General features: G+C 46.6%; 10 protein-coding genes and 1 non-coding gene across 11 annotated transcripts; 7 read left to right on the top strand and 4 right to left on the bottom strand.

The window, feature by feature from the left end:
* Positions 1–337: 337 nt before the first annotated feature.
* Positions 338–2012, bottom strand: I302_107130 (uncharacterized protein; the record flags this gene model as incomplete). Its single annotated transcript, XM_019192219.1, has 7 exons — positions 338–358; positions 443–581; positions 688–823; positions 904–960; positions 1053–1152; positions 1425–1597; positions 1766–2012. 7 exons carry the CDS (start codon positions 2010–2012, stop codon positions 338–340), a joined length of 873 nt encoding a protein of 290 aa, XP_019045216.1.
* A 581-nt stretch (positions 2013–2593) lies between these two features.
* Positions 2594–3363, top strand: I302_107129 (uncharacterized protein; the record flags this gene model as incomplete). The annotated part of the gene is made up of 4 exons (XM_019192220.2): positions 2594–2717; positions 2797–2855; positions 2931–3253; positions 3327–3363. The coding sequence occupies 4 exons, from the start codon at positions 2594–2596 to the stop codon at positions 3361–3363; spliced, it is 543 nt and encodes a 180-aa protein (XP_019045217.2).
* Positions 3364–3882: 519 nt separating this feature from the next.
* I302_107128 (uncharacterized protein) lies at positions 3883–4715 on the top strand (the record flags this gene model as incomplete). Its single annotated transcript, XM_019192221.1, has 4 exons — positions 3883–4027; positions 4114–4178; positions 4256–4554; positions 4649–4715. 4 exons carry the CDS (start codon positions 3883–3885, stop codon positions 4713–4715), a joined length of 576 nt encoding a protein of 191 aa, XP_019045218.1.
* Positions 4716–4906: 191 nt separating this feature from the next.
* I302_107127 (uncharacterized protein) lies at positions 4907–5895 on the bottom strand (the record flags this gene model as incomplete). Its single annotated transcript, XM_019192222.1, has 7 exons — positions 4907–4930; positions 5022–5087; positions 5188–5271; positions 5363–5449; positions 5565–5653; positions 5727–5808; positions 5872–5895. 7 exons carry the CDS (start codon positions 5893–5895, stop codon positions 4907–4909), a joined length of 456 nt encoding a protein of 151 aa, XP_019045219.1.
* A 369-nt stretch (positions 5896–6264) lies between these two features.
* On the top strand, positions 6265–7080 carry I302_107126 (uncharacterized protein; the record flags this gene model as incomplete). The annotated part of the gene is made up of 1 exon (XM_019192223.1): positions 6265–7080. One exon carries the CDS (start codon positions 6265–6267, stop codon positions 7078–7080), a length of 816 nt encoding a protein of 271 aa, XP_019045220.1.
* Positions 7081–7887: 807 nt separating this feature from the next.
* Positions 7888–8196, top strand: I302_107125 (uncharacterized protein; the record flags this gene model as incomplete). The annotated part of the gene is made up of 2 exons (XM_019192224.1): positions 7888–7918; positions 7985–8196. 2 exons carry the CDS (start codon positions 7888–7890, stop codon positions 8194–8196), a joined length of 243 nt encoding a protein of 80 aa, XP_019045221.1.
* A 455-nt stretch (positions 8197–8651) lies between these two features.
* I302_107124 lies at positions 8652–8767 on the bottom strand. The gene has a single exon (XR_002022034.2). It is a non-coding gene; the product is annotated as a 5S ribosomal RNA (ribosomal RNA).
* Positions 8768–9278: 511 nt separating this feature from the next.
* Positions 9279–10499, top strand: I302_107123 (uncharacterized protein; the record flags this gene model as incomplete). The annotated part of the gene is made up of 1 exon (XM_019192225.1): positions 9279–10499. One exon carries the CDS (start codon positions 9279–9281, stop codon positions 10497–10499), a length of 1221 nt encoding a protein of 406 aa, XP_019045222.1.
* A 912-nt stretch (positions 10500–11411) lies between these two features.
* On the top strand, positions 11412–12115 carry I302_107122 (uncharacterized protein; the record flags this gene model as incomplete). The annotated part of the gene is made up of 2 exons (XM_019192226.1): positions 11412–11717; positions 11810–12115. The coding sequence occupies 2 exons, from the start codon at positions 11412–11414 to the stop codon at positions 12113–12115; spliced, it is 612 nt and encodes a 203-aa protein (XP_019045223.1).
* A 921-nt stretch (positions 12116–13036) lies between these two features.
* I302_107121 (uncharacterized protein) lies at positions 13037–13776 on the top strand (the record flags this gene model as incomplete). Its single annotated transcript, XM_019192227.1, has 4 exons — positions 13037–13067; positions 13147–13225; positions 13331–13450; positions 13587–13776. The coding sequence occupies 4 exons, from the start codon at positions 13037–13039 to the stop codon at positions 13774–13776; spliced, it is 420 nt and encodes a 139-aa protein (XP_019045224.1).
* Positions 13777–14150: 374 nt separating this feature from the next.
* On the bottom strand, positions 14151–15858 carry I302_107120 (uncharacterized protein; the record flags this gene model as incomplete). The annotated part of the gene is made up of 7 exons (XM_019192228.1): positions 14151–14288; positions 14372–14454; positions 14534–14810; positions 14933–15057; positions 15193–15317; positions 15424–15569; positions 15727–15858. The coding sequence occupies 7 exons, from the start codon at positions 15856–15858 to the stop codon at positions 14151–14153; spliced, it is 1026 nt and encodes a 341-aa protein (XP_019045225.1).
* Positions 15859–16329: the final 471 nt, after the last annotated feature.

Genomic DNA, 16329 nt, shown 5'->3' with positions numbered 1-16329 from the left:
TCAAATTGGTGGGGAGGATGTTGTGTATAGAGAAAAGGAGAGGAATGAGAATAGCAACGATGATACGAATTGATATGACGATTTTCTTCTTTTTTTCAGTACTTTCCATTTTATCACAGACGCAATGAGTTTCTCAAATTCAGCATAAATTTCATTTCATCATTGCATTCATCGCCCGTTGGAATGTGCCGTTCTGGACTGGATGTTCCGATCACCAGGGATTAAATCTCGACGATGATCAGACCAGGTACTGAATAATGCTAAGTTGTACAAATGTGCATATCGAACATGACAGCCAATATGGTATGGTTCTCCTCTTTCTCCTTGGGTACAGCAATTACTTCCTTGCGTATGTTACCTGTATGAAGATAGGATAGTCAGCAAGAATACGACATCAAGAACTTAATGATGCAGTGATATGCAGAAAGAAAGATTGACCCACCTTCATCTTGGTCTCACCGTCAATCTTGAAATTATGCAACGCATCCTTAGCGACCGTAGCGGCATTCTCATCTACAAACTCGACAAAGGCAATATCCTTCTTGGCGGGGATAGTACGAATCTCGACCAGGCCGGCGTGGCTATACCACCACCCAATCGATAGTCAGCTTTGTTCTGGTGCTGGTGAACCAGATGGAGAGAGCACGAAGAGAGAAGGATGGTGGGAGAAAGGTATATTATACGTACACTTCGAATACCTCTCGCAGATCATCCGACGTAGTTCCCTCTGGGAGGTTCTGGATGAACAATACGCTGTTGGGCGGTAGGTACTCGTCGGGCATTTGAAGACGTTGTTTCTTGGCTGGGGCTGCGCCTGTCTCTTCTACAATGCCAGACAGATGATGAATTAGCTCAAGGGTGTACTTGACGATGTACATATTGTATATAAGGGAAAAGACATACCAGCTTTGAGTTTGGCTTGAGCCTTCTGCCTTAGGGGGTTATCTCGTCTTCTCTTTTCTGTCGTGCCATGCCAGACTATCAGCTACGACTCCTTCTCTAAATCGCGAGATTGCGAAGGGTAGACGCAAGTTGAAGAAGGGGTCACTCACTCTTCTCTTCTAACCTCTTTGCCTTGTGTTCATCGAACTTCTCATCCCCGTCTGATTTCTTTACTATACTATCTGATCGTCCGCGGGCGAACGATATTTGCTATACCATATCGATGAAGATGTCAGCTCGAGTCTCGCCTACAGATTGCTACTGCTCTGCCATCCTTCCCTCGATTCGTAATCGACATTCTTCTTCCACTTTTCATTACTCTTGATAAGGTCTCTGATTATCTGCTGTATCCCCTCAGATGTTGAAATTCCTTTTCCACCAGACACTTCTTGACATTTCCCCTAGCACACCAGTTCTATCCCTCGTGATCCGGCACCGTACAGCCCCATCCCCTGAAGACAGGAAATTTCACCAATACTCACAATAGGTTTCCCATACAATGGGAACTCCAATACGTCCTTCCTAGCTTCATTGGCAGATTTCACATCTGGGAAACTTATGAATGCCTGACCCCTCATTCGGACATTACGGTGCGCTATTACTGGGTGGAGTGGGCGGTAGGGCTTGAACAGGGAGAAGAGGGTTTCGGTTATTACTATGAGGAGGGGAGAGTCAGTATATATAATCTACTTGGTGACTGGCGAGTGCTCGGCCGGATATCCGTATATTCTCTTCCCTTGGCCATGTCATGGCACCATAAATTCCTCCCCGCCTTTTCATCCATTTGATGCTCATGCTCATGTTTATCGTCGCATAGACTCACCTGGTATCCTGACTTTCTCATTTAAATTCTGCAGATAAAGCGTCTCGCACGCATCTTCAGGTATCTTCTCTCCCTCATCTTCTACTTCCTCTCCCTCCTTCGCTTCCTGCTGCTCTTCCGAGTCTTCTCCCTTGGGTGTCATATCTACATCTCCATCTTGTTCCTGCTGTTGCTGTTGCTCCTGGTCGGAGGGAGGAAGGGGTGGTTGGTCGGTTTCGATAGCTTGCGGAGGGGCTACTTCGGCCATTGTTGATGATTGCTCTAATGTAGTGAGCTTGAATGATCGTAGGGAGTACAGCGATGCAATAAGGAGAGTGATTGATTGCTGATGTACTATATATGTTGTTGGTGATGATGATTTCTATCTCATATTCGACATTTCAACCAAGACATGAACCAGGAAGACTGGATGCTGAAAAGCGGGTCTGTCGAATATTTCTGGTTTCGATTTATTCACATTTTATCCCAGGCTCATACAGCACCAGAGCGAAGTCGGTTCAGGTATAAGCTTGTCAAGTACTCCCAGTGTGTTCTGGGTCTTATGCATGCATGCCTCGCTATAGACTCAAAGCGACCTGGTGTCGTCCCTAGAGTATCAGAGTATGCATAAAAGATATGCAGGAAGCGCAGATGGATGACAATTATCAGCAAGGTGATTTGGTCGAAATGAACCTAAAGAACAATCGGTGTGATCGGAACATGGTCATAGCCGGAGGTCCATCTCATCGACCAACAACTCCTTGAGGAATGTTGGAGTAATGGAATGTCATTCATGTCATTTTTCCTCTGCATAATTCTTTCCCATCTCCATCTACGATAATCTCGACCATGGCACCCTCAGATCCCCCTTTCCCACTGATCAAGTCAAATAAGATAGAGTCGTCGATGGTATCGAAGAGACACAGGTTGAACAATGATGCCGAGAGGATAGGTGTTTGTATGTCAGATATGGGTGGGTCATTTATCTCTGTCTTGGCATCGATGAATACTGGGACACTCACTCATGGATCATGGTCTCATGCGGTGTATAGTCGGTATAAAAGGGCTAGGCGTACATAAAGTTAGAATACCGCCCGAAGGAGAATCGACCGTACGTCGCCAAATTATATCCCATCCACCAGTTCACCAATGCAATCAATTCGAAACTGATTTAAGTTGTTCGTAGGAGATACACTACCACCTCAACGACTCTGAATGGCTCTACGTCCTCTCCGGCTCAGGTGTCCTTCTTCTCCTGGATTCCGAGACCTCTTTCGATACATCAGAAGATCCCAAGAACAACCGTATAATCGGGCGAGTCACTGGAGCGTCGGGACAACCAAGTAGCAGGCAGATCACACAGCATGAAGTTGCTGAAGGAGATTTTATGGGGTTTCAAGGTGGATTACTAGCTAGCAAGTACGCTCATTCACTTAGAGCTGGACCTGAGGGATTGGTATATCTCATGGGAGGGACGAGGGAGAGGGTTGATGTGTGTTGTTATCCTCGGTGAGCACCGATTTCGTACCAAACAACGTTCGGGGAATGAGACTGATAGAGGGCATTGGATTAATTGTGGTAGGTTGGGAATAAGGGATGTATTTGAGAAGCACTCATAATTCCCTATGTGCATGGTATTTGCAAAGCCCCGCTAGTGTAGCACGATGGAATGATGTACTGTAAATGTAATCCTGGTCACACGTTCTAGAGTGTACTGTGATCTTCATTGTCAGTACCTGCTGCGGTGTTGTTATCGTGCTTACCGCTATGTACACTCGACCATATGCCATTATGTATACTACTCGTAGTATCATTCATCGCTCACTTACGCTGCGAGTAGTATCGTGATACACCACCACGCGGGAACCCATGCGTTATCTAATCGGGACGATAGTTATAGCGTAATTTGAACCCACGCTAGCAACGCCGCATCACCGAAGATAAAACTAAGGTACAAACACTACTGGATTAGTCAAGTTGAGTCAACTGTCGAGTAAAGTTGAGTCAACCCCAATCATGCAATAACCATATATAAGCATGCATCATGCAAGGATCGTAGCGGCTCTCATCTCTACCTTACATCCATCAACCCAACCATTTTAAAACCCACTGTGAACCTTATCCCGTGCACATCCACCATGTCAAACTCCTTCATCAACACCTCTTTCCCCTCTCACCCTCACCCCGTCTTGAAAGCAGAGGATATCGAGAAAAGCATGTTCCCGATGCCTCATTGGAGGAACCCGGATGCGTTAAGGAAGACGACCTGTCTGTCTGATAAAGGTCAGTTAACCTTGCCGATACATCTTCCCTTGCAGCTACTGAAGCACAACGTGGTTTGGCTGATGACTTGCGTGCGACCTAAACAGTCGGCATGGCAGATACTAGCGTCGCAGTCCATAAATCCTCCTTAGCGCCAGGTAAAGAATCCACGGTGCGTTTTGTGTTCTTCTGTCCTCTCACTAGGGCCGTCAAAAGACAATCTACTCACTCCGTTGTACATCACCCCAGGCAATCCACTACCACCTCTCCAGCACTGAATGGATATACATCCTCTCCGGCTCAGCCATCCTCCAACTCGTCGACGCATCTCTCCCAATCCTCAATCCCATGCAGCCTGCCTCCTCCTCTCCAGAAGAAAATGAAGAGTACAAGATCGAAGAGGTCCAAGTATCCAAAGGGGACTTTATCGGATTCCCCGGTGGGATCGGAGCGTCGAGGTACGCTCATGGATTGAAAGCTGGTGAGGAGGGTTGCGAGTATCTGGTAGGTGGGGATAGAGGCGGTGCGGGTGTGACTCATTATCCTCTGTAAGTGTCTCTCAAAGCGAATTATAAAGTCAACGTAACTTCTAGGGTTTCACATAGGCACGTGAATGCTTATTTCTTACATGCCAAAACGTAGATGTAACGCTTCCGATATTTGGGAAAGAGGTAAAGACGGGAGATTCACCGTTGCCGCTGCTCCATAAGTTGACAATGGCCCCTTCCGAACATGAAAAGGGATCGCAGAGGATTGTCATGTTGTAATTTATGGTGATGACAATGTGAATGTACGAGGATGATCAGAGGCATGGAGCAAATCTTAGTATTGTCTTTGGTCCTTACCCCGATGCATGCGGGTTACAGTACTATCCTACTTCGTTCTGAGTTCTACGATATTCTATAAAGCAGCTTCGACATCGGCCTGAGCGACGGGTCCAAAGGTGGTCAGCAGATTGTCCATCCGCAGTTTGAAGCTGAAAGCGATCATGGGCGAAAGGATGCCTATTACTCACAACTTTGGTGCTTCTAGCGGGGAACCAGGTGATCTTACCGTCCTTGACGAGGAATTTGGAGAAGTTCTGCAAAGTCAATCAACAGGGTTCATCAGTATCGTGTCTTCCCAGAAGACATGCTTGGAATGAGAGAAGGAGGGAGATCAGAACAGGATCTTCGACTCACCCAATCGATGTTCTCAACGGGTGGTTGAGAGTTCTCTTTCAAGTATCTCCAGATAGGTTGAGTTTCAGGACCATTGACGTCGGCCTAGAATAGATGGCAGATAAGCGTCAGACTGGGTCCACCCTCTGTGAAGACATCGCCGAATATGATTGAGTGAGTTGTCGGATGCACTTACCTTCTTGGCAATCGGGAACGTGACGCCGTAGTTCAGCTGACAGAACTGCAAAACCTCATCATCGGTTCCTGGTTCTTGGGCTTTGAACTGTAGTAATACGGTATATGTTAGCTGATACTCCAGACGATATCATCCTAATACATTTATTCCCATGAGACACACGAGACCTCGGAAAAGGGTAGGTCCCAATGAGTACACTCACTTGATTACATGGGAAACCAATGATGACTAATCCCTTATCGCCGTGTTTCTCGTGGAGGGCTTGCAGATCTTTGTATTGAGGTGTGAGACCTGTTTATCAAGACGTTAGTATACATCATCACTTGAAGATCATTTTGCCAACCAGGCTGAGGTCTGTACCCACCACACTTGCTCGCTACGTTGACGAAGAGCAGGGTCTTATCCTTGAGATCGGATAGAGCGATGGAAGATTTGGGAAGTTCGACCTGGTTCGAAATTGGGTTGATCAGCGTAAGCGATGTAGGGGCATGAAGAGGATGTGCACTTACGGTGTAGGTGTAGATGTCTGACATTTTGATACGTATTCTTGCTGATCTATCGGTACTGTCAATAGAGTTGGAAGAAGAAGAATGAGTCGAGCTATTAACCTATGGGCTGGTGCAATGAGCTCTGTTTCTAGTAGGAATCACGTCACTGGAAGCACCAACGGATTAGACCGAATACCAATCATCAACCGTGGGAAACTTCGACAGTCTGCTGCCAGTGACCACCAGTGTACTGTATGTCACACGGACCCATGACGATAAAAGATTCTCATTATCATTCACTTACTTTGCTCGCAAGCGTATACATGATACATCACATCACTTGCAAATGACTCCTCCGCCGCCTTGAGATCCGCTCTCATATCATGCGCATGGCTCGAAGGCTTCCCATATGACATGACACAATCATCATCGAGCTCGATGTATGGGCAACCACCTTCCAAAAGACCTAGGATAGTGTACGACCCCATGAACTCCCTGTCCACAGCGAATCAACCTCTTTCATCGAGCTCGAATCAACCCCACAACACCACTCAACCCAGCAAATCTGTTAAAAAGCAACCTGCCCACCGGCTCGAACTTCAAGATGGCCTATACGTTAGAGCATCGATGAACCACGTCCATCCCCCCAAGACCAACCTCACCGAGCTCGAAGAGATTCCCCTATATCTCAGATACTTCTTCCACCTTCGTAAGCGGGACGATCCCAATGACGAGAAGAGCGAGAAACCTTTAAACTCAAAATGCGAAGAGAATGTCCTGTCCCTTTTGACTTCCTTGATGGTTTGCCAGCTCGACCTCAAGATCCCTAGAAGAGTATTGAGCGAAGATAATCAGACGAATGTGGGCATCCGATGTAGTGCACCCTTGTTGGGATCCAACTATCATCTCAATAGATTATTCGGGTTGATTACTCCGGAAGAATTGAAAGGAATATTATGTTCTTTGAGCAAAGTAGGGAACGGATGTCAATCTGGGAGTGAGAATGCGAACGCGACATCGTATAAACAAGTATTGTCTAAAGGAGGATTCGAGTTTGGATATCTACCCAACAACCGGATCAAGGGATATAACATCCAGCCCATAGGTTATAACGCCGTGGAAGATATCATTCAACATTCGCCTTGTCCCCTGACTAAACTCAATTACGGGTACATCCGCCTAATCCTCAAAAGAGTCAAAACGCAACTTCTCTTTCACGAATCACCTTGAGTAAGGGCGGCAGGAGATGTGAATAACTTCGCTTTTCAGCAAGCTCAAGGAAATCTCAAAGTTTACGAAACACAGAATCAAGGTTATAGTAGTAGTACGAGTCAATTGAAATACGGTGGACTAGCTACAACGATAAAGATAGGTTTGATAGAGAACATCATACCTTCCTACCCGCATATCGAAGAAGGTCATAGTGATAATGTACCATCGTTCATCATACAACTCACTGGACCGAAAAGCACGATAAGATTCCCTCAGTTACATGTGGATGTTGAGATTAGTAAGCGAAATATACTGGTCGCTTACTTGGGTAATCTGTTACACCATTATATCTTGCCTGATGGAGAGGAGGAGCGGAATGAGAAGCGGTTGGCCATGATGTGTTATACGCGGAAAGCTATCGGGGAGGAGTACGAGCAGAGGAAAAGAGATAATATGGGAGAAAGAGGCGATCCCAGAAACGAAATATGACGAAGTTTTGAATGAGTAACGAATTTTATGTCTTCACGAACGAGTAGCATGTTACATATCTCCTTGGTCTCTTTAACGACTATTTGCATGTAACACCAGTATATTTTGTACCTCAAACGTATGGGGCAGTAATTATTCATGCATGTATGTTTCTATATATCCTTGCCATCCATCATCCATCAGAGGTGGGTGGGGACGCCAAGCAGCTACCACCGTGGGAAACCTCATGGGTCCTTGACCGATGATGACGTTCGACACCTACCCTTTACACTTGCGTGAAAGATTGCAACTCATTACAAAGCCTGATCAGCTATACTTATCAGCCCAATCAGAAAGATGCCAGCACCACAGGATTGTCAAGAAGAAGGTAAGCTCCCTTCACCCGATATCCAGTGCATCGCGAGTCCACGCTGATCTCAGAACCCCCAATCAGCCTGCGCAATCCAATCATGTCTAACCAAAAACAACTATAACGAATCCGCCTGTTCGGCCTACGTCGAATCGCTCTATCGATGCTGTCAGAAGATGTATGCTGCTGCTGATAGGGAAGGAAGAAGTGCAGAGGAAAGTAAGAGTACTGCTTGTCCTATACGGAGTGTGGTGGAGAGGAAGATGAGGAGGATAGAGGCTGAGAAAGCGCAATGATGAGGTCCTCAGAGGAATATAAGGCAATTGGGGCTAGATAATCAGTGCTTATGGAAGGAGTTGTATACGACTGTTTCGTGCTGAGTGAGTGCGAATCGTGCTGTTCAATGTCAAGTCAACAGGGGCCTGAGCCCTCCGTAGTATAGATATCTTGATAAGTCAGCGGTTCAAGGGCCAGACAAAAGCCTTCAAGGGATCGTACCATAGCAGGACAGAGATGCAAGAGGTAGATGAGGAGCATATTATCTTTGGAATTCATATCTGGATACTGTATTTCATTCAAATGGATGTAAAATGTATGTTTGCAATTCTCTCACCCTGACCACAGACGTTTATTCTCACTTCACATCTTTCCATCATCCCTCTCCACGAATTGCATTTAATCCTTTTTACCCTAATAATCTCATCCCGTCACATCCGTGCTTGGTCATCGATTCTGACCACTAGCCAGCAAAAACTACAGCACTCGAAATTCCCAAGTGGTCCCCCAACATGGTACTAATCGAGCGATCTGAAGCTTGTCTTCGCAGAGCTAACGGGGATGCGGAATTTTTCACAGTCAATGGCCGTAGATGTTTGTCCTTTCCTTTTCTAATGATACTCCATGGATGGAGCAGGATCAACAAATCGACCTCAACGCAGCGAAAAGATTCTGTTGGACTTCGTAGAAGACCTCCGTTGACCAATGGTCCTTTCAAGATGAGATTTCCCTTCAAGTCTTTCTCAACGATATGATACACTCTTCCACCCCATCGTCATTGACTGGATGATGAAGAGAATTTGTCCGAAACTGCGCTTTGAGTATTTGACGTCAGTTCGGTTCCTTCCCTACATAGGGGCGGTAAAAGGATAAATATCCTCTTACAGCAAGACGGTTGTTGAGTCTAATTCGACCTTGAAAGGAACGTCTTTCAGACGCGGCGATGATTCTTGCTTCATAGGGTGAAGACTTCATAGATTATATATCATCCAGGGGTATATATATATACCCATCAAGCCTGCAGTTCTTCCGGGTTCATATAACAGAAATACAGCCATTTAGGTATATCGTCCGACACCCTTCTCGAGAACACCTAGCAAGCATGGCAAGCCAGAACATTACTAACGGTCCTCACCAATACTTATCATCATCTGCAAATCCACCGCGTCCATCCTACTGGCCGGATAGGCTGAACTCTCATACCAATGTTGCTCAAACCGCCGATACGGTCGAGTACGTCCCCGCTGTACCGCCTCACCCGGCAAATGAACAATGGTACAGGCACTACCTTCCTACAAGTGATCGAGCGATCCAGACGGGCGACTTCGGACGCACTGCCAGAACGTCAGCTCGAAAGCGACCATCATCAGCGCTTCTTCTTCCCCGTACTGAGCTTATGAATACCGGTACAGCCAGATCAGGTACCAGAGTGCCTCCAAGATCCCATCCCCAACAAGATACCCGCCTTTCCAGCCCACAGTCGGTATTCGCAGCGTCAAGCCCAAAAGCAATGATAGCCACCACATACCCAAGGGAGAACGAAACGCCCGAAGAAAAGGAATTGTTCAACTTCACTGAAGCTTCTAGAAGTCTCTTCGAAGCTGACAAATCCATCGCGAAGATGATTGTCCCAATACCACAATGGTTGCATGACCATCTGCTTCATCCTCACGCGAGATCAGCCCTAGGGGATGTGGTATGCACGTTACAAGATAGGGATACACCCGACGAGCAATTTCTTATCAATCCTCAAGCGATGATGGAGCTCGCTAGAAGATATGAAGACGGAGTATTCGGTACACTCGACCATAAATATGAAAATTTTTTGGGCGACTTTCGAAGTGGCAGGAGAGCGAGTATGGGGCTCGATACGGTTGGGCTGATAGTTGAACGATCGATGATGAGGGGCCTCGAACAGGTGGTTTGTACCGTCGCTCACTCGGTGATGGACCGGACGCATGAAGATAGTGTAGAGCTGACGATTCAAGAGTTGTTGAAGAGGATTTCTAGGCAGACGGTTATTAGAGGTACGGAAGAGTTTTTGAGGCCTTGGTTGAATTATATGGTGAAGAGACACAAGGTAATCGAGATATCGGAGCAAGGTGAATCAACAAACAGCGAGAACAAACGAGTCAATACTGCTGATAATGTCCAGACGACAGATGGTGGTCAAGCTTGGCACCGTGCTGCGTCCGATGGTGATTGTGCAAACACCAGGGCAATCTCTGGGGGCTCTACCACCAGGCGTAGACAACCTAGTCGTAAATCGAAGAACCGACGCATCAATTATCGTGAGGTCCCAGAGGATTTCGATTTGGACTGATCTCTGTATGGAGTCTTGATATCTAGATAGCTCAGCGGACTTGGTATATTGTACATGCGACATAAACTTCCATTCGTCTCCAATTCATGCAGCAGACGAGGGCAACCTCCCTGAGTGCAACCAAGCTCTCGCCAGTACCATCCTGCACGGTCACGACCTTAATCATGCAGTCGGCAATCAGGAGAGATAGTCCAGCGTATTTCAATTCCCTCTGAGCTGAAGATGATGAGTTGAACGGAAGTCACGCTAGTCCATTCAAAAAGGGGATTGGAGAAGAAATTGGGGAGGTATGACCATGTATACTCGGACGGTGCGACCTGTACTACCGTTATCAAAGCGCTCCAACGTTTCTAGCCATTTGAGCTTCTTGACACCGTTCCGTTCATACGTGACCGATAGCCGAGTATCAAAAATTCCATGACGTTTCCGATGTTCTCCCGGTTACAACGATGGAGAGGCAAAGCTGAAACGACGACTTGATATACTTCCTTGGTCTTCCGAGAAGGATTGAACCACATACGCTGTAAGGCGGTGCATGCCTGGAAGTTCCATTGGAGATCCTTTATGAGACTAGGCGCAATGTGGGTCATAGTCTCGACACGATCTTGTATTTTGGCATGGCATTCTTTCGCAAGACAAGGGATCACAAGGTATGAAACGGTATGTTACGTTTGCGGATGACGTAGAGGTCGTGAAGGGATTGCACTCGACGAGCTTCCTGAGAATTTCGCATGGCCTTATGATTCTGCCCTTCTTGCTATTCAGGGTACTTCAGCTCGACGAAAAAAGATATAAAAGCCTAGTACTGTCCCAGACATCGGATTGTTATCCTGACATTCTCATCATATTTCTGAATTCACATCTCATCTCTTCCCATTACATCCGCCGCACCATTCTTTATCCTCAAAGCCAATGGACCCATACCACGGTGGAAAGAACAGGGACGGTCTCAACCCCACTGCCAAGGAATTCCACCCTTCACAAGGCCAAAGGTCTGGGGTCGATTCAGCTGCGAATCCAGCTCAGAACGATTCGTCCGCACGTTATGGCTCCACGCACTTCCATGGGGTAGAGCCTTGCCAGTGTTCAGCGTATATCGCAAGCCAAAACCCCTACCTGGGACATCAAGCTTCAGATATGGTTCCTCATCCTCATTCGCCGTATACCTCCAACATTGTCTATTCCGGTGGTAATCCCAGGGCTTCATCATATCCGCTTGTACATGGTTCAAGATACTATTCTCAATATCATCACAAGACACTGCTTACGCGTCAAACGCCACCACGAACGTAGCTTATGGAAATACCCAGCAAGACACGTCCCCGGATGACCCAGAGGACGAGACTTGTACTGTTGGCCCGCCCCCTCCGCCACCTTCGAAGGCATTAGTGGGTTGGATTCAGGATCAAATATCGGGACAAGAGACACATGGTTCAACTTACTACGAAAACCCTATGAGCACCATTAAAAGTAAAGACGAATACCATGATTATCTTGACGATCGAGCTGTTGCGGATGCGCCCGCCAAGTCAAAAAAGGAACGCGATGAAGCCAAACGTCTGAGGGAACAGGTCCAGGCAGAGATGGCGAGATATCAAAGCCAGCGCGGAGCCTGATTCTGGAGGAGATGATCCATGGTCGCTCGGCTGTACTCTTCTTACTAGTCATAGCGTGCCGTCTCATTCTATTTGAGTGTGAGGCACTGTATGAACCTTTCGTAGATGCTGTTTGCCCGTTCCAAGCGTCTAACTGTTCTCAGGCGAGACCAGGACCCCACAACATATGCATGATTTATCAATTTTTCTTTATTCTTGTCCCAAAGGCACACGCTCAATGCTCGAGTCTCACTGTTCCTCCTGCATGGTACAAGTCCAAGTCCGCCAACAGAGCAGGAGATCATATTTCGCATACAATTTCGGTCATTCTTGACCTTTCAAGATGGAAAGCTCTCCCTTTTTCGACCTGGGTCATCCTCAAGTAGATCCCAACACGTAGACGACTGTTTCTAACAGAGCTTCCATACATGCAGGACCAGTCAGGCAATTGATTGGACACCAATGGAAATAAGATGCATTTATCTCAGCTTATGCTCTTCACTGACGTACCAAGACTGATAGGAATGTCTGGGAAGATGATCTTGCATGCTGTGCAAGCAGCGCGAAATTCCGCCAATATCACTGTAGAGGGCCAAAACTACGACATAAACGGGTGTGATACTCCTTGACTGGTACTCTTTCACACCAGCGAGAGCTCCCTTTGACCATCACAGATTGCATACACAATCAAAAGGCGCTCCTTCCTTTCTTCCACATCTCCGATCTACGAGGATGACAGTATATGCACCAGCAATACTTCCCTTTATCCTACGTCAATAGACGTCATCGGCGTCACACCATCCCATCCCAATCGTCGAGTCGATGTGAGATACCAGGAGATGAGAGGGTATATAAACCCTTCTCTTCACTTGGGATAATCAGTTTCTCTTTCTATCAGCAACTACGATATATATCTTACACAGTTCAACAAGGATAACAAATATGACTCTCGGACAAAGCAACACCGAAGCTGGTATGTCCTATCCCCCATTTGCCCTTCCCGAGACACACCTCGTCCCTCGTAGCTGACGGCAAGATGTGATATGGTGCAGTCAAGCAGAACCTTACCCCCGACTTCTTCAAGTCAGACGCTGATAAAGCTAAAGAAGCCGTTGACGGTGGAGTAAGAGAGTGAGTACATGATCTACCTTTACCTTGCCACTTGACTCGACTGCACGTACATACGATATATATGTACAGTATTGGTAATATGCTAATTCGTTTATCGACTTTCAGCTTGACTGGCAACTCGCACGGGCACGATGCTCTTCGACAAGATACCGGAGGACTGACCAATGCCCTCAAACCTTCGGGAGAACAAAGTCTGACTGAACAGGCTCAACAACGATTAGACAAGTGAGTGGGCGTGCCCCAGTCTTTCCCTCAAGTCCATCCTTCAGATCAAGCCACTTCGTACCTCCGCCGCTCCTCGGCGAATGGTAAAGGATGTGCTGTTGTTGATATTGACACTGACGATGATTTGTTGTCGCAGAGGCGCATCCCACATCCAACCTAACGAGACTAAATCCACAACCCAACAGGCAAGGGACTATGTTACTCCAGGAAACGATTCGTCCGGAGCAACTGGACTTCTGGGTCAAGTAGGAGAGAGTATCTCCAACGCTGCTAGCTCTGTTAAAGATGCTGTTACTGGTAATGCCAACTCTAATACTACTCATTAGGTCAGCTTTGGGGATGTGAGACGATATCGTATCGCATTTCTCGTCAGAGAGGAAGTTTTTAGAATGGTGTCTGTCATTGAATAAATTGCTATCTGTTATGTAACGTAGTCAGTGTGATAAGCTTGTAGTATGTAACATGCAATTGGTCCCGAGAGACTCATCACTTGTTCATTCTGAAGAGGAAGATGAATTATCATGTGCTAATTAGCATCAGTGATTCAAATAAGCAATGTTCTTCGTCAAATAAAATAATGTTGATGTTCATGAGGTTAGGACAGCGGTGCATCACCAGGACCACCGGCAGAACCTATACTTTGCATCACCCAGAAATAAAAACTACAATACAAAAAGAGATCAACACAAATCACAACCCCCTAGTACGCAACAATACCGGCCAATTTCTTGGCTCGTTCCGATAACACAGCAGGCTGTTTAGGCTGCTGTGTTTCGTCGTCTGATAATGGTCCCATAGCTTTGGTTCCTGTCAATCTGAAGTTGATTGGATCGTGGGACTAGTAGATTATGGGTCAGTGAACGTCTTCGAAGATCTGATATGAATGAGTTTGGAGGATTGATAGGAGGGAAGATCACTCACAGTACCTGAGTAATCTTCCAAGGCGGTCTTTCGCAATTCCATTCGATCAGGTGTGATTCCCTCAGCGGGCTTATAGCAGACGTCTAGTAAGACGATACCAAAAGGTCAAGATCAGCATACTCAGGAGTAGGAGAGCCTCGTTATTGAGGAGGCAGAACTCACAAGTAGCCACCCTAGGTCTATCCCCCTCAGCATGCGCCCCATAATGAACAGTCCTACTATCCCACAAAATCAGATCCCCAGGTTCAGCCTCGATCTTGATCCATTTACATCCCTGCTTGTAGAACCATTCGAGGGTTTCTTCAGGGTAAGAGTAGGAATCTCGCCAATCCCACCCGTCGGATGGTTTTAGGTGTTGGTGCTCTTGAAAATATTTTTGATAGAGGGGGAAGGAGCCGTCGAGGATCATTAGACCGCCGTCTTTTGGTCCGTTTGGGGCCTAGACAAGTGCGCAGAGACATATCAATATCCTATTGTATAGATGCACGGGAAGCGATGAATTTGATGTACAGTGCAGAAGTCTTGTGGAGGAGAGAGAGAGGGAGCACGAGAAGTACTAACCAAGTTGGCGATCCCTTGGATACACTCTTTGCCCTTCCTATTGGGACTCTGATCTACATGAGGCCATGGTACTCCCCTATCACCGAGATCTTCATTCTTGAACGGGAGAGAGACGTTGACACCGTCTAAGAAGGAAGCATCATATCAGCATGTTTACAGGGAAAGCAAATGCTGATCGGTCTTTCGACGGGTGGCCAACAGAGGACCCCATCCAGATTCATATGTATAGATGATCGGAAGAAGGGAATAACAAAACATACCATAAGAAACCAGCAGCTCATCCGTACCCCAAATCTTAGCGAAAGCATCTATTACCCCCTCTTCCGACCTGATATCCCATGCCCACTGCTCGTGCGCTGCTCCATGTCGATTAAAGAGACCTCCTCTGCGCGATTCACAGGATATCAGCACGAGACGATATGGGATGTAAATGCTTGAGGGATCATGAAAGGGGCGTTATCAGGTCATACAAGAGGGTCGGTACAACTCACTTTGAGAACCAAGGTAAATTATCAGGCTTCCACGTACTCCTATCATCTTTATCAAAACCTTTCCCGAAACTCTCCAACCACCTGTACGCCCTGTCTTCATATGCCCTCGCCCTGTCTGCGGGTATGACGTCCTTCACTACTGTCCACTATCCCATTGCAAATGAAGTCAGCAGGATGTGAGAGATAAGGATGTATCATGAGATAAGATGACCTTCAACGATAGAAGGATAGACTGACCAGTCAAAGAAGGAAGGGCGGGAGGTGAAGCGATGATAAGTGATGATACGAAAGCTTATCACTCACCCCTCTAGTCTTCAGCTCTGGGAAATACTCTCCCTCATGTCCCTGTCCTCGTAATTTCAATACTCCTGTTGTCTCTCCTCCTCCAGCTTGAGAGGAAGAGACGATCTGCGTAGTCGTAGTGGTCGAGCTCATGTTGGTTCAAATCTCTATGTGTGATGTATGATCATGAGTGTATTGATGGGAACAAGGTTATCCTCTCCTCTCTCTCGTATAATATATATATATATATATATACGACAAGTCCAATATTAACCACGCCCTCACCTCGACTGGCTGCTTTCGCACTTCGGCTAATTACGATTAGCAGAAATGACAACATCCCACAGCCAAAAAGAAAAAGAAAAAGAGCCGACTGACATTTACTAGTAGTAGTCTGTCTCGGTGTAATCCGACGGATAATCTTCGGAATCTTTATGACCTAGCTTCTCCGCAGGGTATCGCCGCTAGTCCGAGCTTTTCCCGGTGGGCTCATCTGTTAATACATGTAATGTCATACATCATAGATTGTCCACATGTACGGTACATACATACATGATACACCTGTACACATCCACCCACAAACAGGTATGGAATCGTATCTCTGCCCGAACGAAACCACAGTAC

The sequence above is a fragment of the Kwoniella bestiolae genome, chromosome 5 (assembly GCF_000512585.2).
Source record: "Kwoniella bestiolae CBS 10118 chromosome 5, complete sequence".
Lineage (NCBI taxonomy): Eukaryota > Fungi > Basidiomycota > Tremellomycetes > Tremellales > Cryptococcaceae > Kwoniella > Kwoniella bestiolae.
Note: the sequence above shows the minus strand (reverse complement) of the source record. Positions and strands in the feature narration are given on the sequence as shown.